This window comes from Macrobrachium nipponense, chromosome 20 (genome assembly GCF_015104395.2).
Source record: "Macrobrachium nipponense isolate FS-2020 chromosome 20, ASM1510439v2, whole genome shotgun sequence".
Taxonomy (NCBI): domain Eukaryota; kingdom Metazoa; phylum Arthropoda; class Malacostraca; order Decapoda; family Palaemonidae; genus Macrobrachium; species Macrobrachium nipponense.
Genome location: NC_061089.1, coordinates 45,909,001 through 45,931,463, shown reverse-complemented (window position 1 = coordinate 45,931,463; position 22,463 = coordinate 45,909,001). Strand labels below are relative to the sequence as shown.

The 22,463-nt window shown below is 38.5% G+C and overlaps 2 protein-coding genes and 1 long non-coding RNA gene across 3 annotated transcripts; all 3 read left to right on the top strand.

Annotated features, from left to right (window-relative positions):
- The first annotated feature begins 4,172 nt into the window (after positions 1–4,172).
- On the top strand, positions 4,173–6,464 carry LOC135220999 (uncharacterized). Its single transcript, XR_010315847.1, has 3 exons — positions 4,173–4,334; positions 4,494–4,547; positions 6,197–6,464. It is a non-coding gene; the product is annotated as an uncharacterized LOC135220999 (long non-coding RNA).
- Positions 6,465–10,529: 4,065 nt separating this feature from the next.
- On the top strand, positions 10,530–13,949 carry LOC135220093 (uncharacterized). Its single transcript, XM_064257412.1, has 5 exons — positions 10,530–10,674; positions 11,529–11,700; positions 11,860–11,913; positions 12,644–12,820; positions 13,396–13,949. Exons 1-5 carry the CDS (start codon positions 10,530–10,532, stop codon positions 13,760–13,762), a joined length of 915 nt encoding a protein of 304 aa, XP_064113482.1. The 3' UTR covers positions 13,763–13,949.
- A 5,428-nt stretch (positions 13,950–19,377) lies between these two features.
- Positions 19,378–21,670, top strand: LOC135220991 (uncharacterized). Its single transcript, XM_064258696.1, has 5 exons — positions 19,378–19,464; positions 19,782–19,960; positions 20,415–20,468; positions 20,591–20,770; positions 20,867–21,670. Exons 2-5 carry the CDS (start codon positions 19,797–19,799, stop codon positions 21,018–21,020), a joined length of 552 nt encoding a protein of 183 aa, XP_064114766.1. The 5' UTR covers positions 19,378–19,464; positions 19,782–19,796; the 3' UTR covers positions 21,021–21,670.
- Positions 21,671–22,463: the final 793 nt, after the last annotated feature.

The following is a 22,463-nucleotide window of genomic DNA, read 5'->3' as shown; positions in this document are numbered from 1 at the left end:
GCAGAATAGGTCCTTAAACCTACGGTTCTGTAGCCAAGCAATAGTGTGTAGTACTATTATTCAAATTACATTGTTATATTCCATACTAAAAGATAAAAGTTCATAATAATGTTTTCAATATTTCAATTTTAAATTCCAAAATAAAAGCAGAGGCTTGCAAAACTGAGTACAGATTACTACAAGTGAGAAGTTTGAGCAAAATAATCTACTTATCTGCAAAATACCAACAACGATGGCTATTCTGTCAAGTGAACGGGTTACTTAAAAAAGTAAATAATGACATTTATAAGAAAAATGAACCCTATTAAAAATCCATTGGATTCATACAACATGAAGAATATTCTTGCAGATGATCCAGACCAATGACACCTGACATAATGATGACCTTGATGCAAAATAAGAAAAATTGTAACCTTTTTATTCAAACGACCAACCTATTCGCAAAAGAACTGCAACGGAGGTTCTACCACAATGACTCGGAAGGTCCTGGAGCCCCTTACCTTACTTACAGACCTTACATCTTATTCGGGTTGCCCCAGGTCCCTCAGTGTGAGGCACCTCTAATGTCTACCAGAGAGTTGCTAGTGCATCTTCCGGTATATTTTGCATATTCCAATCTAGGATGGTTTGGGATGCAGCTTAGATATTTGTCGAGCTTATTCTTAAACATATCTACGCTCACTCCTGATATATTCCTAAGATGAGCTGGCAACACATTTAATAGACGCTGCATTCTCGATGCTGGTGCGTAGTGGATTAATATCCAGTCGGCTTTCCTTATTTTTCCTGGTATGCTTGCTCTTTCTGATATTTTTAGCTCCATGGTGTTTTCGGCAGTCCCTTCTATCTGTTTCCATGCCTGAATTATCATGTAGCGTTCTCTTCTCCTTTCTAGACTATATAATTTTAAAAATTGTAGTCTTTCCCAGTAGTCATGATCCTGAACATCTTCTATTTTAGCTGTAAAGGACCTTTATACACTCTCTATTTGTGCAATATCCTTTTGATAGTGTGGGTACCATATCATATTGCAATATTCAAGTGGACTACGAACATACGTTTTATAAAGCATAATCATGTGTTCAGCTTTTCTTATTTTGAAGTGCCGTAACAACATTCCCATTTTTGCTTTACATTTTGCCAATAGAATTGCTATTTGATCATTGCATAACATGTTCCTATTGAACATCACACCAAGGTCTTTAACTGCTTCCTTATTTGTGATTGTCTCATTATTAGGTCCCCTATATGCATATAGCTTTCCTTCTCTGTCTCCATAATTTATTGATTCAAATTTATCAGAGTTAAATACCATCCTGTTTACCTCTGCCCAATCATATACTTAGTTAAGGTTTCTTTGTAGCGCGTTCCTATCTTCATCACAAGTAATTTCTGTACTTATTCTTGTGTCATCGGCGAAACTACTCACTACCGATTCCTTAACATTACTGTTAATGTCTGCAAACATATTACCTTAGCTTCATCCGACTTCTCATTGTTTGCAATAACTATCTGTTTTCTGTTGCGTCAAAATTCTTTTAACCATCTTCCTACTTTGTCCACTATATTATGTTTTCTAATTTTCTTCGCTAATATATTATGATCTACCTTGTCAAAAGCTTTTGCAAAGTCTAGATAAACCACATCTGTTTCTTTTCCATTTTTCATATTTTTGAATATGTTCTCACGGTGGACTAACAGTTGGGTTTCTGTACTATCTCCGGGTACAAAACCATGTTGTCCTATATTAAACAAATTATTTGTTATTAAATGTCTCATAATATTTTTCTTCATTACCCTTTCATACACTTTCATAATATGTGATGTTAGACTCACAGGCCTATAATTACTTGCCTCTAGTCTAGATCCACTTTTGAAAGTAGGGGTAATATATGCTAATTTGTGCTCATCATAAATCTTGCCTGTATCTACACTTTGTCTTAATAATATTGCAAGGGGCTTTGTGATAGAATGAACTACATTCTTTAACAAAATAGCAGGGACACCATCACGCCCAGCTGCAGCTCCATTTTTAATTTCATTAATAGTCTGCACAATATCGGCTTCATTAATATCTATATCCGATAAATATTCACTATTTTCATCCCAAAGAGACAAAAGGCTTTTCGTGACAGAAAATAAAAAAGGATTCATTCGTGACCAAAATAAAAATGTATAAAGTTCTTAGTGACAAGAAACTAATGTGAAGTCCTCAGTGACAAAAGAAGAATATAAAGTCCTCATTGACTAAAGAAAAATGTAAAGCCCTCACTGACGAAAGAACAACATGAAGTCCTCAGAGTCCTCAGTGACAAAAGAAAATAAGAAATGCATAGCGGAAAAAGACTATAATAAGTCCTCATTTGCATAAGGATGTATGAAGTCCTCACTGAGAAGTTAAAAAATATAGTCAGTGACAAAATTAGATACGAAATCTCAAATACATAAAATAAGTGAATAAATAAACAGTGAGAAAAAAGTGGTAGTCACGGAATGGAACGACTAGAGAAAAATCGATGGCTTTTTAAAGAGGTTTTTGCATATCAATGAAAACCTGGTCAGTAATAGAATCAGTCATTACACAAAGAACAAGTAAAAATACGCCGAAGTTTCTATGGCGCAATCAAGTTTTCTGTACAGCGTATAATACTGTATGAAATTCTCAGCAGCTGCCCACGAAACATTCAGACGCACGATCAAGGCTAACTTTAACCTAAAATAAAATAACAACTACTGAGGGTCGACCGTTGCAATTTGATATGTTTGATGATTGGAGGGTGGATGATCCCCATATGTACTTGCAGCCCTCTAGCCACAGAAGCTTTTAAGAGCTGACGTCGAACAGAAAAAGTGCGGACAGACATACAAATAGCCATCTCAATCATTTTCTATTACAGATAACTAAAAGCAGACACAACATCAATAGGTTTATTTACGTGTCCCACTTTCCTGCTCCAAAATGGAAGAACAAGTGATTTGCCTTCATCACCCGATCTCGCGTCTCTGACTACTTGAGCAGTGATCCCTCACCATGGAATTTTCTGCCACTCCCAAAGGCCTCTGCAATCAAAGGTAATTGCCGCCTCATTTCTGGGGACGAGGGAAGGGAGAAGGAGGAGGGGCTTTTAGGGCTGCCATGCGCATGTGTACTCGGCGGACGACTGATAAAAAGGAGACTTGGATCTTAGAGTCTCGCATTGTCGCCTCTTCCAGAGTTGTCGCATTGTTCTGACAAATGCTGTCTCTCTCTGTCGCTTTTTCTCCCACCCTCACACCTCAGGGTAAGTTAATAACCAAACTTGCTTTACTTAACTGACTGGTGTAGGTAACTCTCTCGAGTTAACCTTGGCAAGAAATCCTGGAGTTAATCACCGTAAAAGCAAATCTTGTAAAACCTGTTGTTATTGTCAAAAGGTTACTGCACATTAAAGAAAAGCTAAGAAATTATCGGCAGATATTCCAGAGACTCATAACCTTAAAGATTATGTTAACATCAAACGCACTGCTTCTACTTCAAACTCCTATCAAGGAAATAAATGAAAATTTATTATTCAATTTTAATAACAAGCTGAATGATCATTTTGCCCTCTGAGACAAATTCAGCCAAATTTAAAACAGTTATTACAAGTCAAAAGTAATAATTATAACTTTAAAAATTGTGTAAATGGTTGACCTGTTAATCACATAGAAATATGCTTTGATATTCCAAAAGCAAAGCATTATTACTAAGTACTAGCCAACTGGTCAATATGACAAGTCAGAATGTCACATAGAAAAACTGTTAATCTGGTATAAATGCAATCATTATTAAGAAGACAGGGCTTATACCACTGTAACTAATCTCCCTAAAAAAACATAATAAATTGGGTGGTGTGGCACTTTGGTAGAGAACTAAATTCGCATTTGCAAGGTCCATGCCTGGCATACCACCATCAATTGATCCAGCTTAAAATGGGTAGCAGCGGATTTATTAGGAGTTTAGGCAAGGCATGGGCGAGTATTCCATCTCTACAGACTTGTCAAGACTGAAGATTCAAGGCCAGGCTTCAAATTCCTTATAATTATAATCAATAGATTCGCATGCAAGGAGTTAATAAGACCTAGCGAACTCAAGCCAGAATCTCTTTTCGAAATGTGACTGTTCTTCTTTCATTCATTCCTGGACTTAGAAGCAACATGAATGCCCTTGCTTGGCTGTTCTTTTTGATGGTACCCTGCATCATCCAAGCTTCCAGGCCTCCCTTCGTGGTCTCCCGGCAGCCCAGGATCACCAAAATGATACCCCAGGATAGCAACCACCTACACCAAGTCATGTGGGTATCACCCACCTTCAGGTAAGTAACTTATTACAATGATCTTTGTTATTTTGACTTTCTTCTTCTCTTTCTTCCAGTTCTGAACTCACTATCTGAATGACTGTTACCACTTGGAAGGAACTGCACAGATCTCAAACCATTGTAAGTGTTTTATAATTTCTTTTCCAATCTCTTCAGGTTCTGATGCAGCCTCGATGTTGCCAAGAGAAGTAATGACAATGAAAGCTTCAGGTGAGACTCTTCAATGTTCTTTCTCGTTGAAACCTCCTTTTCATCAATACAATCACTTGTTAAGTAATGAGTTTTTTTGAGCTAAAGTACTATTTGTTCAGGAATGAAGTCTGATGACAGTGAAACATAAATTAATTTTCAAGCCACATAGAAGGGAACCTCTTCTTTAGTGTGGGTAGTAGAGTACACTAGTAGTACTAATGCTCTTTGTATTGTTCCTTGGCTTCCTTTTGTTTTAGGGTGCGTCCAAATTACAGCAAAACATCATAAACTCACAAGAGCACTTCATCACAAACACATCATAAACCAGATGAATAAAAGTTAGCGACATATTCATATTCTTATTATTATTATTATTATTATTATTATTTATGAGACGGCCTTTATCCATCTGGAACATCCATGCTAGTCACTAACTTGTAATTCTGACTTCCACAGAAAATGGTGATCATTTGAAAGAAATAACTTTAGAAATACAGAGAGAAGAGATCATTACTAGAAAACTAAAATAAATTAACAAATGTTCTAACCAATGCTTCATACAATTATCCAACATGTGCCAAACATTCGTTCTCTACTTATTGTTGTTGACTTGTTTTCGAACTATTATTGACAGACACAGAAAACACTTCACCAGGAACCTCCGTTTTCATTCCCCTGCTTTTCTGTCCTTAAAAAACTTTATCCTCTTCCACAGTCACTCCCTGAATATCAGAAAATCCTTCGGGTGCAAAACCTTCGGAAAGTCTAGAAGTACCTTAGTTATCCGATTTTATTAATTTAGAATCATAATAACCAAGCAGTTAGAAAACCAAACAGTACCTATGCTATCCTACATATTCAGATTTGACTCGATGGTGTGCAACGACGCTGGGCGTTGCATTCCTGTTCTGGGCCAGGTTTCCCTGAGACAATGTCCAATGGAATTCGGCCTCGGGCTTCGGAGGGGCCAAAGCAATGATTTGGGCACAGAGATCAAAAGCGTCTTGCAGTCTGGCAGACAAGGCAAACTGTGGAAGTAAGATACACTTTCTAAAGTTTAACATCAATTTTCTAAGCTCTTTACAGCCTGTTGGTCACAACACTCCGATGACCCCAGTTTGATTCCATGTTGAAAACTCTGTGCTTCTATCGACCTTGAGCAATTATGTACTTGGTAGAGATTAATGTATGGCAAGACACCTCACCTCAAACTATCGCAGAAAACAAGTAAAATATTGTCTTCTCTAGCCATCCACTTTAAGCAGAACAGTATTGATGGGGAAATTTACTGCTTTGCCACCTTTTTGTGGACAAACTTTGTCTCCTAGCACATCATAATGGGTGGCCATAACATGAAGACGGGGTCAGTCTTACCAATATTCCAAAGCCAAGCAAGGAAGTTATTCGTCAGGTTATTCCCTAATAAGTCTATTGCCTTGTAATTTTGGGATGAGGTTATTCATTCATCTCGTTGTCAACTCTGGCTGTAACCCTGGTATATAATTCTTTGCTGTTAACATTGGCACATGGGTATTAATACAACACGCCTAGATCAAGACCAAGTGATATACAATTAACTATGATTCAAGACTTGTTGAGCTATACCTAAAATACCTCACTTTAATACAATTTAACTTCTAATGGTTGTTATTTCCCTTTTTCAACAGATTCCAACGCAACTGCGACGACATCCTTCGTTACGGACGTTCTATTGACCTCCCAACTCCTTGCCAAGACTGTGAAGAAGACGACAAGAATCTTTATGCTTACTCCAGGGCCATCATTTACCCAGCAGCTTACTCTACCATCTCAGAAGACCAAGGCGAGGACAGCAAGGAGGGCGGGAGTTTCATGATGGAATCCCAGCCTTCAGAAAAGATCTCTTCTTCGCCAGCCATCGTTATAAAAGATGTACCTCGTTCGAAGGGGGCTGGAACCCACTACAGAACCTTGTCCTCTAAAGATGTCGCTTCAGTCTAAGACAATGATGTTAGAGATTCTGGTATCGAAGATTCTAAGGACAGCTTTTAAGAAGCTACTTCCAATATGTCAGTCTATTCGGTGCTCTCAGAAACGCATTGTCTTTTAAAATGAGAATCAATGCACTGTCAATGACTACTGAAGTTTAGGAACATTAGTTGAACTAAGTAATAATTATAGCATTATGAAGTCTCTCGAATGGTGGTTTAATATTTTTTCATCCTACAACCGGCAAATAAAGGTTTCATTTTAACTTCTGCATTTCTTGAACCTTCTCAGCCATAAAAGCACTGTCTGGAAAACCGACTTTTTAAAAGAGGAACCATTATCAGGCAAGTGGGTAACTTTGGGTCTCTGGATATGAAGTTCTGCTCTTCTTCTCTTGAAGGTCTTTTATCCGTTAAATCTTATTCTTTTTTCTTATGCAAATGGTTCTTGATAAACTGCTTTAACTGCAGTTTTATGAAGCATCGTATCGTCTTCACACCTTATATTCCCTCTGAAGTCCTGTTCTTCGGCGTTGCTGCTAGTGATCTGTTGTCTGCCTTTCCTTCATCATTTCTCTTTGACTGTGATTCTTGTATAATTGTTCACCTTCTGTATAAGTTTCCTTTCGTCATTCTCCCTACATCTCACTCAGTTATTTGCATTCCTCCGAAATTTTGTAGCTTCATCTTGCCAAAGATTAAAACGGAATCGCTTACAACAAGAGATGTTCCACGCTAGAATACAGTGAAGGACATTACATAGAAAGTTAGCCAGTAAGTTTTTAATGACCTAGAGTTCATCAACGATTATTTGTGAATACCAAACAACCACTCGTGTTTCAATAATGAACTTATAAAAAGTTCAAACATAAGATTTCTCGTGAAGTCACAACTATCCTCATAACTAGCAGTGTAACAGCCATTACCACATGAGACGAGATTATGTTTCTAAGACACACTGCTAAGAGCCTTTACTGAGGCTTTTTGGAGTTTTAGGTTTTGATATTAGCTACTTTCTATATCCTTAATAGTCACTGTCACACCCATTTGAGGTTTGGATAACCTGCTGTTGAGGTGTTACCTCACAGATCTCACATGGGTCTGCCCGAATCTCTTTCGAAAGCGCTGTAAGTCACTTTCAAAGTAGTGTAAACCTTCACCAAATACTTTCGCGTTTTGCTTATTAAGAATCTTGAATAAATACTTTCGATCTTTGTTATTCCAAATTGAGTCAACATATGCATCGGTCTCTCTTTAGGATTTTATGGGTGTACATACCATGTACAACATGGGTATTGATTCCATTTATACGCAGAGCTTTTATTTTGAAAAAGTGACGTGTGCAATCGGTATCACAAGCAAGATTTTTCTAGAGTCAAAACAGCAGTGAGAATTGCTTCTTTTCTTAGTCACCATTAAACATTTTTGTTTTTAATCTTTGCATTAGGGCTCAGTGAAAACCCCCGAGAAGTTATTAACGGTCTCATACCCTGAGATAATTGGAAAAATTCCCAGTCCCAAGACGCACACACACACGAACTTATTACTGCCAGTAATCTTCCCATAGAGAAAATGGAAAAAACACCGGCCTCTGTTCCACGACTATATGACTTTCTCGGGGGTCGTTGTGGGAAGTTTACGAATCCAAACCTGATTTTGTGTTACAGACTAGAAGCTGAAATTAAACAGGGAAAGGTACGAGTTGGCAAGAGCCGCTGCAAGGCTCATTCAAAACAGCGACCCAGAGTAGGGACTAAGCTGAGCAGAAGACAACAAGTGCTAAATTCCAAAACCTTTTGTTATAGTTTTCCCTATATCATATTTTTCATTGCTTATTGAGGATCATAATTGACTGTGTATATTTTATTCTAAATCTGGTCCTATATATAAATCTGGTCCTATATATATATCAGACGCACTTCTTTAAGAGCAAAATGTTTCTCAAAGACCCCATAGACGATACGACCGGAAGATCAGGTTCCGTTCTGTCTCCTTCATTCGCGTTGCCCATAGATATTTGAATTCCTTCTGAATCCTTCAGTTTGCCGAAACCTGGTAGAGTGAGGACGTCGCCGCTCCGCCCTGTGATGACACTATGTATAGGTTGCACTCTTGCAGCAGAGGTTGGAAAACTCCAGCGGAAAGGGAGAACCTGAACTGGACTGTGGTTGAAGAACACGATTGTTTATTTAATGAACTGAAACTTTACCCGAGAATGGACAAGCAAACCGACATGGAATAATTGTATAAGTTCTCTCCTCTTATAGAAATAAAAGAAAAAACACACTTTTATGAGACAACCAAAATCGTTGTACGAGAGGTTGCTGGACAACATTCGCTTATGCACCACAAGTCGTTCCTTGGTGCAAATAATCGAGACCACCTACAGACGGTGGTCTTCTTATAATCCCAGAGACATTGCAAAGCACTCAATAATTCAAGTTATGCAACACGAGTTTCCAAAGGTAAAACCAGTGTTGCATACACAAACCATCTTGCATAGTCTAGGGTTATAATTATAGTCTAGTATACAGTAGGTGTATGATCCGTTAAAGCAGAATAGGTCCTTAAACCTACGGTTCTGTAGCCAAACAAGACTGTATAGTACTGTTGTTCAAATTACATTGCTATTTTCCATACTAAAAATAAAATTTTATAATAATATTTTCAGTTTTTCAATTTCAGATTCTAACTCAAAGCAAAGGCTTGCAAAACTGAGTACAGATTACTACAAGTGAGACGTTTGAGCAAAATAATCTACTTATCTGCAAAATACCAACAACGATGGCCATTCTGTCAAGTGAACGGGTTACTTAAAAAAGTAAATAGTGACATTTATAAGAAAAATTAACCCCATTAATAATTCATTGGATTCATACAACACGAAAAATATTCTTGCAGAAGATACAGACCAATGGCATTTAACATAATGATGACCTTGATGCAAAAAAAGAAAAATTGTTAACTTTCCATTCAAACGACCAACTTATTCACAAAAGAACTGCAACGAAGGTCCTACCACAATGACTCGGAAGGTCCTGGAGCCCCAAAGAGACAAAAGGCATTTCATGACAGAAACTAAACCAGGATTCATTCGTGACCAAAATAAAAATATAAAGAGCTCTTAGAGACAAGAAAGTAATGTGAAATCCTCAGTGACAAAAGAACAATATAAAGTCCTCGTTGACGAAAGAAAAATGTAAAGCCCTCACTGACGAAATAAGAACATGAAGTCCTCAGAGTCCTCAGTGCCAAAAGAAAATAAGAAATGCATAGCGGAAAAACACTATAATAAATCCTCATTTGCATAAGTGATGTATGAAGTCCTCAATGAGAAGTTAAAAGATATAATCAGTGACAAAATTAGTTACATAAAATAAGTGAATAGATAAACAGTGAGAAAAAAGCGGTAGTGACGGAATGGAAAGACTAGAGAAAAATCGAGGGCTTTTTAAAGAGGTCTGGATATCAATGGAAACCTGATCAGTAATAGAATCTATCATTATACAAAGAACAAGTAAAAATACGCCGAACTTTCTTTGGCGCAATCGTGTTTACAGTACAGCGTATATTACTGTATGAAATTCTCAGCAGCGGCCCATGAAACATTCAGATGTACGATCATGGCTAACTTTAACCTTAAATAAAATAACAACTACTGAGGCTCGACGGCTGCAATTTGGTCTGTTTGATGATTGGAGGGTGGATGATTCCCATAGTAACTTTTAAGATCTGACGTCGAACAAAAAAAGTGCAGACAGACTTACAAATATCCATCTCAATAATTTTCTATTACAGATAACTAAAAGCAGACACAACATCAGTAGGTTTATTTACGTGTCCCACTTTCCTGCTCCAAAATGGAAGAAGTGATTTGCCTACATCACCCGATCTCGCGTCTCTGACTACTTGAGCGGTGATGGCTCACCGTGGGACTTTCTGCCGCTCCCAAAGGCCTCTGCAATCAAAGGTAATCGCCCCTCATTTCGGGGGACGAGGGAAGGGAGAAGGAGGAGGGGCTTTTAGGGCTGCCATGCGCATGTGTACTCGGCGGACGACTGATAAAAAGGAGACTTGGATCTTGGAGTGTCGCATTGTCGCCTCTTCCAGAGTTGTCGCAGCGTTCCGACAAACGCTGTCTCTCTCTGTCGCTTTTTCTCCCACCCTCACACCTCAGGGTAAGTTAATAACCAAACTTGCTTTAGTTAACTGACTGGTTTAGGTAACTCTCTCGAGTTAATCACCATAAAAGCAAATCTTGTACAACCTGTTGTTATTGTCAAAAGGTTACTGCACATTAAAGAAAAGCTAAGAAATTATCGGCAGATATTCCAGACTCACAACCTTATAGATTATGTTAACATCAAATGCACTGCTTCTACTTCAAACTCCTATCAAGGAAATAAATGAAAATGTATTATTCGATCTTAATAACAAGCTGAATGATCATTTTGCCCTCTGAGACAAATTCAGCCAAATTTAAAACAGTTATTACAAGTCAAAAGTAATAATTATAACTCTTTAAAAACTGGGAAAATGGTTGACCTGTTAATCACATAGAAATATGCTTTGATTCCATAAAGTAAAGCATTATTAGTAAGTACTAGCCAACTGGTCAATATGACAAGTCAGAATGTTACATAGAAAAACTGTTAATCTGGTATAAATGTAATCATTATTAAAAAGATAGGGCGTATACCACTGTAACTAATCTCCCTAAAAAAACATAATAAATTGGGTGGTGTGGCACTTTGGTAGAGGACTAAATTCGCATTTGCAAGGTCCATGCCTGGCACAATTGATCCAGCTTAAAATGGGTAGCAGCGGCTTCTAGTAGGAGTTTAGGCAAGGCAGGGGGGGGGGGGGGGTATTACATCTCTACAGACTTGTTAAGACTGAAGATTCAAGGCCAGGCTTCAAATTCCTTATAATTATAATCAATAAATTCGTATGCAAGGAGTTAACAAGACCTAGTGAACTCAAGCCAGAATCTCTTTTCGAAATGTAACTGTTCTTTTTTCATTTATTTAAGGATTTAGAAGCAACATGAACGCCCTTGCTTGGCTGTTCTTCTTGTTGGTACCCTGCATCATCCAAGCTTCCAGGCCTCCCTTCGTGGTCTCCCGGCAGCCCAGGATCACCAAAATGATACCCCAGCATAGCAACGGCCTGCAACCAGTCGTTTGGGTATCACCCACCTTCAGGTTAGTCAATTATTACAATGACTTTTGTTATTATGACTTTCTTCTTTTGTTTTTTCCAGTTCTTAAATCACTTTCTGAATGACTGTTACCACTTGGAAGGAATTGTACAGATCTCAAACCATTGTAAGTTTCTTATCATTTCTTTTCCAATCTCTTCAGGTTCCGACGCAGCCTCGATGTTGCCAAGCGAAGCACTGACAACGAAAGCTTCAGGTAGGAACCTTCAATGTTCTTTCTCGTTCAAACCTCCTTTTCACGAAAACAATCACTTGTTAAGTAATGAGTTTTTTGGAGCTAATGTACCACCTGTTCAGGAATGCACTCTGATGGCAGTGAAACATAAATTAATTCTTAAGTTACGTAGGAGGGAACCTCTTCTTTAGTGTGAGTAGTAAAGTACACTAGTAGTACTAATAATCTTTGCATTGCTCCTCGGCTTCCTTCTGTAGTGGGTTTTGTTTTAGGGTGCGTCCAAATTACAGTAAAACATCATAAACTCACATGAACACTGCATCGCAAACACATCATAAACAGGATGAATATATATGTAAACCACTTATCATGATTATGATTATTATTCAGGAGATGGCCTTTATTCATATGGAACATCCATGCTGAGTCACTGACTTGTAATTCAGTCTTCCATAAAAAATGATGATCGTTTCTAACAAATTACATTAGAAATACAGAAAGAGATTAGTTACTAGAAAACAAAAACAAATTAACAAACTTTCTAACCAATGCTTCATACGATTATCCAATATGTGCCAAACGTTCGTTCTCCATGTATTGTCGTTGATTTGTTTTCAAACTGTTGGTGACAGACACAGATAACCCTTCGGAGAGTCTAGATGACCTTAGTTATCTGATTGAATTAATTTAGAATCATAAAAACCAAGCATTATAAAACCAAAAAGTACCATATGTTATCCTACCCATTCAGATTTGACCCGATGGTGTGCAACAACGCTGGGAGTTGCCTTCCTGTTCTGGGCCAGGTTTCCCTGAGACAAAGCCCTATGGAATTCGGCCTTGGGCTTCGCAGCGGCCAAAACAATGATTTGGGCACAGAGATCAAGAGCGTCTTGCAGTCTGGCAGACAACAAGGCAAACTGCGGAAGTAAGATATAGTTTCTAAAGTTTAAGATCAATTTTCTAAGCTCTTTACAGCCTGTTGGTCACAACACTCGCCTCACTTGCCTGAGGACCCCAGTTTGATTCCCATGATGAAAACTCTGTGCTTCTGTCGACCCTTGGCAATTATGTACCTAGTAGAGATTAATGTACAGCAAGACACCTCAGCTCAAACTATCGCAGAAAACCAGTAAAATACTGTCTTCTCTAGCCATCCCCTTTAAGCAGAAAAGTTTTGATGGGGAAATTTACTGCTTTGCCACCTTTTCGTGGACAAACTTTGTCTCCTAGCACTTCATAAAGGGTGGCCATAACATGAAGAAGGGGTCAGTCTTACTAATATTCCAATATAAGTCTATTGCCTGTGGCAATTTTGGGATGAAGTTATTCATCCATCTCGTTTGTCCACTCTGGCTGTAACCCTGGTATATAATTCTTTGCTGTCAACACTGGCACATGAGTATCAAGAGAACACGCCTAGATCATGACCAAGTGATATACAATTGACTATGATTCAATACAATTAAACTTCTAATACTTTTTATTTCCTTTTATGAACAGATTCCGACGCAACTACAACGACATCCTTCGTTACGGCCGTTCTATCGACCTCCCAACTCCTTGCCAAGACTGTGAAGAAGAAGAGGACAAGAATCCTTATGCTTACTCCAGGGCCATCATTTACCCAGCAGCTTACTCTACCATCTCAGAAGACCAAGGCGAGGACAGCAACGAGGGCGGGAATTTTATGATGGAATCCCAGCCTTCAGAAAAGGCCTCTTCTTCGCCAGTCATCGTTAAAAGAGATGTACCTCTTTCGAATGGGGCTGGAACCCACAACACGACCTTGTCCTCTAAAGATGTCGCTTCAGTCGAAGACACTGACGTCAGAGATTCTGGTATCGATGATTCTATGGACAACTTTTAAGGAAAACTACTTCCAATATGTCAGTCTCTTCAGTGCTATCAGAAACGCATTGTCTTTTAAAAAGAGAATTAATGCACTGTCAATGACTACTGGTGTTTGGGAACATTAGTAGTACTAAGAAATAATTATAGCACATTGAAGTCTCTCGAATGGTGGTTTAGCAATTTTCCATCTTACAACAGGCAAATAAAGCTCTCATTTTAACTTCTGTATTTCTTGAACCTTCTCAGCCATAAAAGCACTGTCTGGAAAACCGCCTTTTAAAAGAGGAACTATTATCAGGCAAACGGGTAACTTTGGGTCTCTGGATATGAAGTTCTGCTCTTCTTCTCTTGAAGGTCTTTTATCCGTTAAATCTTATCCTTCTTCGTATGCACATGTTTCTGGACATACTGATTTACCTAAAGGTTTATTAAGCATCGCATTGTCTTTTTATCTTCAAACCTTATATTCCCTCTGAAGTCCTGTCCTTCGGCGTTGCTACTGGCGATCTATTGTCTGTCTTTCCTTCATCATTTCTCTTTTGATTGTGATTCGTGTATAACTGTTCACCTTCTGTGCAAGTCTGCTTTCGTCACTCGCACTACATCTCACTCAGTTACTTGCATTCCTTCGAAATTTTGTAGCTTCATTTTGCCAATGAATGAAACGGAATCGATTACAAGGCGAGAAGTTTCACGCTAGAATACAGTGAAAGTCTTTCCATAGAAATAGTCTATCTAGTAGATTTTCAGTGACCTAGAATTCATTAACGATTATTTATGAATGGCATACATACTCTCACATTTCTCGTGTAGTCACAACTGTCCTGGTAACCAGCCTAGGGAACAGCCAGTGCTACTTGAGACGAAGTTGTATTGTTTAGACACAGTGTTAAGAACCTTTAATAAGCCTATTTTAAGTGTTTGTTTTTAATATTAACTGCTTTAAATCAGTGAGAGTGTCACGGTAAAGTTAAAATCTTTAGCGTTACAAGCATTTCTAAGAAAAGCAGAATGAACTCAATTTTGCTATTTTGAAAAGTGAAGAGACTATTTGCTAGTCAACAACACATTTAAATATAATCAATAAATTGTTTGCAAATAGAAAAGCACATGAATGGCCTTTTGCAGATTGACCTTTATTTGTAAAATGATTTCAGCAATATTATATTTGTCAAATGGCCAACTTATTTACAAAAGTTGTCCTTTCACAAGATGGCAAAAGCTGTTTGCAGAGGGATCATGAGAACAGCTACCTCACAATGTGACCAGAATAATATTCTCTTTGCGACATTCCTGAGGATGCAAGGGCCATGCTTTTCAAGGCAACAAAAAAGTGGAAAGTTAGCCAAGAAGGGTACAGAGGTGGCTACAGCGAGTTTTCACCTACTATTGCAGTCTACAAAGAAGTGGACAGGACGACAACGTGGAATTTACTAGAGCACTGAAATTCCTATATGGAGTGAGAATTAGCAGGCCCTGTGCTGGAAGATATTACAGGGACTAAATCTGATGTCTGTCAATTCAGCTTGAAGGCAGTTCAGTACATCAACGCTTAACCTCTGAAACGAGGCAAAGACCGGAATATATTTCCCAGAAGCCACACATTCAATCATCATTATCAAATTTGTGTGAATTCATCCTTATAATGCCTTCGACTAGAAGCGATTGCAGTTATTACCAGTACGAAAGAAACTCAGACACTTTTGAGGTCAACATAAATGTGTCTCAACTACACTACAATATATAAAATTTCCTACTGCTGCAATGTGTTGTTCATGTTGAGCAAGAGGGTCATGCATGGAGTTGGGACTACAGGTCAATTATCTTGAGTCTGTGGAGGTCTGAAAAGAGGGTCGTCTAATACCCGGGGAGGCCTCATCCGATGAAACTGGTCCAGACCCTCATGGAAACTTTTATACATGGCCCAGGCAAAGGCTTCATCTCTGAGGTCCCTCTCTTTTACAGAAACACCTTGGAACGTCCCACTTAAAGGCTGAATGCCTTTAAGTCTTCGATTATAAAGGGACATAGGCAGTCCTTGGAGATAAAGGGATGACAAAAGGACAACTTCAAAGATCTCAGTGACATAAAACAAAAGAATGCCTCAAGGCTCTCTTGTCTCTATCAGAGAAGTCCAGCAACTGGAAAAATGTCGAAGTCCTGTAGACCAGGGCTAATTAACAGGATTCTTCACGTAATTCACTTTATTCGGTTATCATCCTTCTTGTTTACCTTGAGTTTCAGTGCAAATAATTCTAACGTATTGTCCTCATAATTATTCTCCTATAAACTACGAGCATCATCAAAAGGAAAAAGCAAAGCAATAAAGCAAAATATTCATAATCACATACTTATTTTTCGATGTTTCCAAAAGTGGATCATCAGAACATATGTATATGACAAGAGCAATCGTTCGAGCACTATACTATTAAGGGTGTGCCTCTGCAACAGCGCTTAACTTTGCTTATGTGGTCTTTTTTTTAGTGTTGTATGAAAACTTATTTTTTCCTTTAAATCTTTTCTTTCTCATTTTGATTATGAAGAAAAATCCCAATGATTCTTTTTTTCCTCGAATTTTCTTCCATTAAAATCATCCATTCTCAGTTGCTACCACATAATCTTTATTTGGTTTATTAGAATTAAGACAGGGGTGTAGAAATCCATTCATGAACATGAGCCAGGATTAGTCCAAGCTATGACACTTCAAATCCAAATGCCAACTTTGGGAGGGATTATAATTATTATTATTATTATTATTATTGCAATATCTCAACTTGAAGTACAAGTTTCTTAGTTTCAACAGGAAATATAACCTCAGCGGTTACAATGCCTTTCTTTTCAAAAATGTTTGCCTAAGAGAAGATCTTCCAAGATATTATTATTATTATAACATTGTCACTGAAGGTCAAAGAAGGTCATGTTTTCTCCCGTGTCTGTGTGAATCAGAGCAAGATTTCTCGAGGACCAGTGAACGAAACTTAATGAAATATTCCATCCATAAAGAGACTTTGGAATAATCACCATAAAAAATGGCTGAAGGCTCATGTTTTTTTTTTTTTACCATGGAAACCATCTTTCTCCTTCTGGGAAATAAGGATCCTTTAAAAATTTATAAGTTACTAGCAGCTGTACTTGTCCTTCGGACGTGTTATCAAACGCACATTCACTTCTAAATGACCTGGACGTATATCTTTACCCAGCCAATGCTACTGCGTCACTGCCCAGCTCAGCCAGGCACCGCCAGCCAACGGCAGGCACATACATGTTGCAAAAGGTTGCTCGGGAAAGATTTTAATTGTGAGGAGCCCCTTAAATAGCCCTTGATAAAACTCAGCCTACAGTTAAACTCTGATACTGATGTTAAATGCGTTTGTAGTCATTTATGTTAACTCATGGTAACAAATTTGAATGCAATAGGCCCGCCCATCTTTGACCCTTTTGGCCCTGATTTCCAAAGGAGGGCTGCAGCCCCTAATGCTATCAAGGTCGGGGTAGGTAGGCTACGACACCCTTCTCCATTGGTGGGCAAATCTCCTGCCCCCTAACATTGTGGGAAACCCTCGGGCTCCCATTCCCGGGAAGAGGGGTTGCCTCCTTACTACTGAGGGTACCTTGTGGCACCCATATTGTGTGAAGCCTATTTGTACCCATAGAAACACTTCCACATATATGTCAACTCTGAAAGTTGTAAAAGATGAGGGATATGAAAATGAGGGATATGAAAAATAGGGGTTATGACCCCCTTACAAACGCCCCTCGCATTTCGGATTTCGACTAAAACCTTCCTTGGGGTGAAGAGAGTCTACGATAAGAATTGGTATCCATAGCTTTCATAATCTGGGAGTGCGTAGAGAACAAACAAACAAACAAAACAAACAAACAGACAAACAGACAGAAATTTTATTTTATATGTATATATAGAAGATGACAATTATCCATCAATGACCAAGTTTTTCAAGCTTAACCTTTAAAGTTCAAGGTCAAATCGAGGTGTTGATGCTTAGGTTAAATGCCCAAATAAGAGTAGAGCTAATGAAGATTGAGGGACATCCAAGAAGAAGTTGTACCTGTTGTCTTTATTTAAGGCGAGAGACTATTAGTGGCTTGGCAGAGGTTTGTGCTTAATTAGGTGTTCTTGCTTCACCAACTATGATGTATTGCAATTATCAGGTAACTGAATGAGTCATGCTTTATTGAATAACTAAAAACATAATTCTTCACATAAAAAGTCTTTAATTTTAATGGTTAATTTTATGTTTATATTTTTGTATATTCCTTTATTAACCTAATATATTTTTGTTTTCTTTTTATAACTGCTGATTTCTTATTTCTGTATTTCCTTTAATATTCTGTATCTTCTTTCAAATGAAGACCATATTCTTTGGAAGCTTGAATTTCAAGTCAGTGGCCCCTTTGGTGGGTTGGCTCCGTTTAAATTGAGTTCATCTTCTGATTAATAATAATAATAATAATAATAATAATAATAATAATAATAATAATAATAATAATAATAATAATAATAATATCTGTGTGGTTCCTTGACATCACACTGAGGTTCCTCTCACATCAAAAAGACTCATTGAGGCAATGAGGCCGAAATGCACCACTTGACCAAGTAAGAGAAGTCATTATTGACATCAAGTAGTCCTTAATGAGAAAGGCACCGGAATCCTTGGCGATGTAGGGATATACGTATATGAGAAGCTGACAGAAAATGCAGTGGTCTCGGTGATAAAGGGTAGTCCTCAGTAATAAAGGGCCATCAGAATCCTTCAATGATAAAGGGGCATCTAAATCCTTCAGTGATAAAGGCACATCAGAATCCTTAGACGATCAAGGGACATCAGAATCCTTCAATGATATACGGATATCAGAATCCTTCGATGGTCAAGGGACAAAGAAAGTCTTCAGTGAAAAGAAAGTCCTCAGTAATAGAGCGGCATAAGTATCATTCTGTGATAAAGAATCTAAATCTTCGGATAAAAGGACGTAGTGAGTCTTCGACATAAATCTTCGACAACAAAGGAACATGGTGATACTGGGATATAAGAAGTTCTCAATGATAAAGGGATATAAATCGTCTTCGATGATAAACCAGTCCTCGGTGACAAAGGAATCCAAGAAGTCCACGATGACAAAGAGAGAACTGCAAAGTTCTCGTTGGCACAGAAACAAGAGAAGGTTTAAAAGTCGTCACTCATAAGAGTAATAATTATTAGAGGCAATGAAATACATACATTAATTCAGATATGCCTTCCTTTAAGGAGGCTAATTAGGTTTCCTATTGCCTTCAAGACCTTCAACTCTCCTCCTCCCCCTCATATTCCTCAATATTATCTTCCTCACCTCATTTAAACCTGACGAAGATTACCGGCATCACCCGATCTCGGTTTGCCCTTTTTTGAGGGAGCGTGATGGCCCCTAGGGATTCCTATGGCTTTCAATGGTCTCTGCAATCATAGGTAATCACGCCCTCAATATGTGGGAGGGGACAGAGGTAGGGAGGGAGGGGAGAGAGGAGGGGGAGGGGAATTAAGAAGGAAGGCCTAACTGCGCAGGTTTACTCGACAGACGACCTATAAAAATGCAAACCGAATTCTGCAGAGTCGCATTTGTCGCCTCCTCTAGAGTTGTTGCATTCCGGCCAACTCTGCTCCCTCCGCCTGTCGCTTTTTCACCCCCTCCCTCCTACGTCTTCTTCGCCCAGTCTCCCTTCAGGTAAGAAAGGGCGTGACATCTCTCTCTCTGATTGACTGACATTTATCTATAATCTAAAGTGGTTCTGCTTGTAGCTTTACAGGAAATTCCTTCTCATGGAAGATAATTGCAAAAAATGCTGAAATTATTCGCAGAAATGAGCTAACTTTGTTTTCGTTTTGAAAAAGTCTGTCTACTGTGATATATTTCAGGCTACATGAATGATATTATAAAGACTTAAGAGCACAATAGAAATATACATGTTTAGACCTATTTCAATATCTGTATGTATACGCCTATATCAGTATCCTTTATCTCCTAAATAATAAAAATTGCAGGATCCCTCAGGCGACATGAATTTCTTCTCGTGGCTCTTCTGTGCAGCGTTGCCTTGCATCATCCAAACCGCCTTCCGGCCTCCCATTGTGGTCTCCATGCAACCTGGAGGCGACCCGGAAGTGGGCCCACAAAACCAGAGGGTCCTCTGCCCCGTCGTTTACGTCTCACCCACCTTCAGGTCAGTCCCCGAACCTTTCACTGGTTGCTTTGTTTCAGTTGTTTCCTTGATTTGGCTGTTTAATTTATTTCGATGTTCAAAGGCACTTTTGTCTTTATATCCGAGGGGTGATTTGTAACTACTTTTTTTTTAAAAACTTAATTTCCAGTGTTTAAGTTAACTGCAAATGGAAATGTTTATATTTTTTCATATCCCAGAGTGTTCATGTTTTAAATAACCGACTTTTTCCATTTATTTAAGAGTCTTTCTCTTTTGTCAGTGTGTTACATATTTCTAATATTTCTTAACTACTTGAAATTATCTCTCTTTTCATATTTATCCGCCAATTTCTCCAATTACCTGGTCTAATGTTCGTATATACAATTGACAGCTTCCCACAAAAATGAAGTCATTGCCAATGATTTCACGAAACCCATGTGATTAATTTCTCACTTTTTTCCAAAAATTTCCTCAGGTTCCGACGCAGCCTCGATGTCGTCAAGAGAAGCCTCGAAAACGAAGGATTCAGGTAAATTTCCTCTGACTTTTCCTTGTCGTTCAGGCCTCCTGTCCATTAGGCCTATTCGTGATCATTCATTGGGCCTACGTACTATTCGACTTATGAATCGGCAAACTACTTTATGCTTCCAGATTTGATCCAGCGGTGTGTGACGACAATGGGCGACTCCTACCAGTTAGGGAACAGGTTTCCCTCGACGGAGGTCCATTGCAATTCGGCCTCGGTCTTCGAGACGACAAAACAAAAGACTCCGACGCAGACGTCAAAAGCGTCCTTCGGCCGGGCAGAAAATACCGCAAGAACATACGAAAGTAAGTTTCATTTTTATTGTGTCTGCTGGTATATGTATATACATCATATTCTTGATACCTAACTACTAATTATTCAACATTCTTTTTTGCTAACAGGTTCACACGCAATTACAATCTCCGCTTTGGTCGTTCTCTCGACTTCCAGACTCCTTGCCCGGATTGCGAAGAAGAGGAAGAAGAAGGTACAAACCTATATGCTTACTCCAGGGCCACCCCGAAAGATCAAGACTCCGAAGGCAACTACAATTGATGTTATATCTACCATTCTTGAAATGAATACAAAAAGGAACCCAACCGAATCCTCTGCAACATCCCCTCACCCAACAACATCGACCTCAGCATTCTCATCCTCAACTTCTTCAGTCTCATCAAGTCATCTCGAGACCTCACCTATGATGATAAAAGAGCCACAGGTTCTACTATCCACGATTCTCTAGACATCCTTTGAGAGGGAGGCTGCTTTCAAGATGTCTTACTCGTCGGTAGAGTCTGCAACTTCTTATATTTCAAAGAAGATTTCACCATTAAACCCATCTAACTAAAATGAGTCCGTTGGCAAAAAGGGGTAACTACGAATATAAAAAGTGTAAATGTACACGGAATATATATGCTACGTAATGTGTTCCGGAATTCTAATGAAACCTTAAATAAGAATCTAGGAATTACGGAGGTGACACGAATCATCCTCCAACAAGGATATAAATATTCTCATGGAAACTCTTGATGTATTAATGGAAAAGTAACATCAAATTTCCAATTTTTTAAATTTACCGTAAATACCTGCTGAAAAGAAAGAGAAGTAAATGCACTGTCATCAACTGCTGATGTTTGAGAATATTAGACCTAAGAAAAAATCATTGCAATATGAAGTCTCTCGTAGGATAGTTTAATATTTTTAATCTTACAATAGGCAAATAAAGCTCTCATTTCAACTTATTTATTTCTTGAACCTTCTTAGCCATTAAAGAACTGCTTGGAAAGCTGCCTGTTAAAAGTGGAGCCATTTTTGGGGAAGTGGGTAGATTTGAGTCTCTGTACATGAAATTCACCCTTTCTTCTCCTGATGGACTTCTATCTGTGAAGTCTTTTCCTTCTTCGTATGCAAATGTTCATCGAGATACTGCTTCAATTCTAGCTTTATCAAGCGTCGCTTTGTTGTTTTACCTTCAGACATTATATTCCTTCTGGAGTCCTGTTTATTAGGAGTTGCTGCTGGTGATCTACCGTCTGCCTTTCACTCGTTATTTGCTTCATCATTTCTGTTCTGAAAGTGATGTGTATAATTTGTCACCCTTTATACATCTTTGCTTTCGTCATTCTCCCTACATCCCACTCAGTTACACATTCCTTTGAACGTCTGTAGCTTCATTTTGTCGGTGATGAAAAGGGAACCGCCCATAGATGTTCCATGCTAGAATACAGTAAGAGGCTTTCCATAGATATGGTCTCGTCTAATATGTTTCCAATAACTTCCAATCTGTCAGCCACCTTTCATGGATGCCGAACAACCAATCCCACCTAAGCACTGATCCTTTATAAAGCTCTAACACAAATTTCAGTCATAATCAAAACTGTCCTGGTAACCAGCTTTTGCACCAGCCACTACCACTTGAGCCACAGTTGTGGTGTTCAGACACACTGCTAAGGAGTCATGGTAAAGTTAAAAGCTTCGGCGTAATAAGCAATTCTAGGA

Bases quoted from the DNA above. Each gene is read 5' to 3' on its own strand.
- LOC135220093 (XM_064257412.1), top strand. From the start codon at position 10,530: ATGCGCATGTGTACTCGGCGGACGACTGATAAAAAGGAGACTTGGATC. The intron at 10,675-11,528 runs GTAAGTTAATAA...CATTTATTTAAG, and splicing joins TCCCACCCTCACACCTCAGG to GATTTAGAAGCAACATGAAC. The intron at 11,914-12,643 runs GTAGGAACCTTC...CTACCCATTCAG, and splicing joins ACTGACAACGAAAGCTTCAG to ATTTGACCCGATGGTGTGCA.
- LOC135220991 (XM_064258696.1), top strand. From the start codon at position 19,797: ATGAATTTCTTCTCGTGGCTCTTCTGTGCAGCGTTGCCTTGCATCATC. The intron at 19,961-20,414 runs GTCAGTCCCCGA...AAATTTCCTCAG, and splicing joins TACGTCTCACCCACCTTCAG to GTTCCGACGCAGCCTCGATG. The intron at 20,771-20,866 runs GTAAGTTTCATT...TTTTGCTAACAG, and splicing joins TACCGCAAGAACATACGAAA to GTTCACACGCAATTACAATC.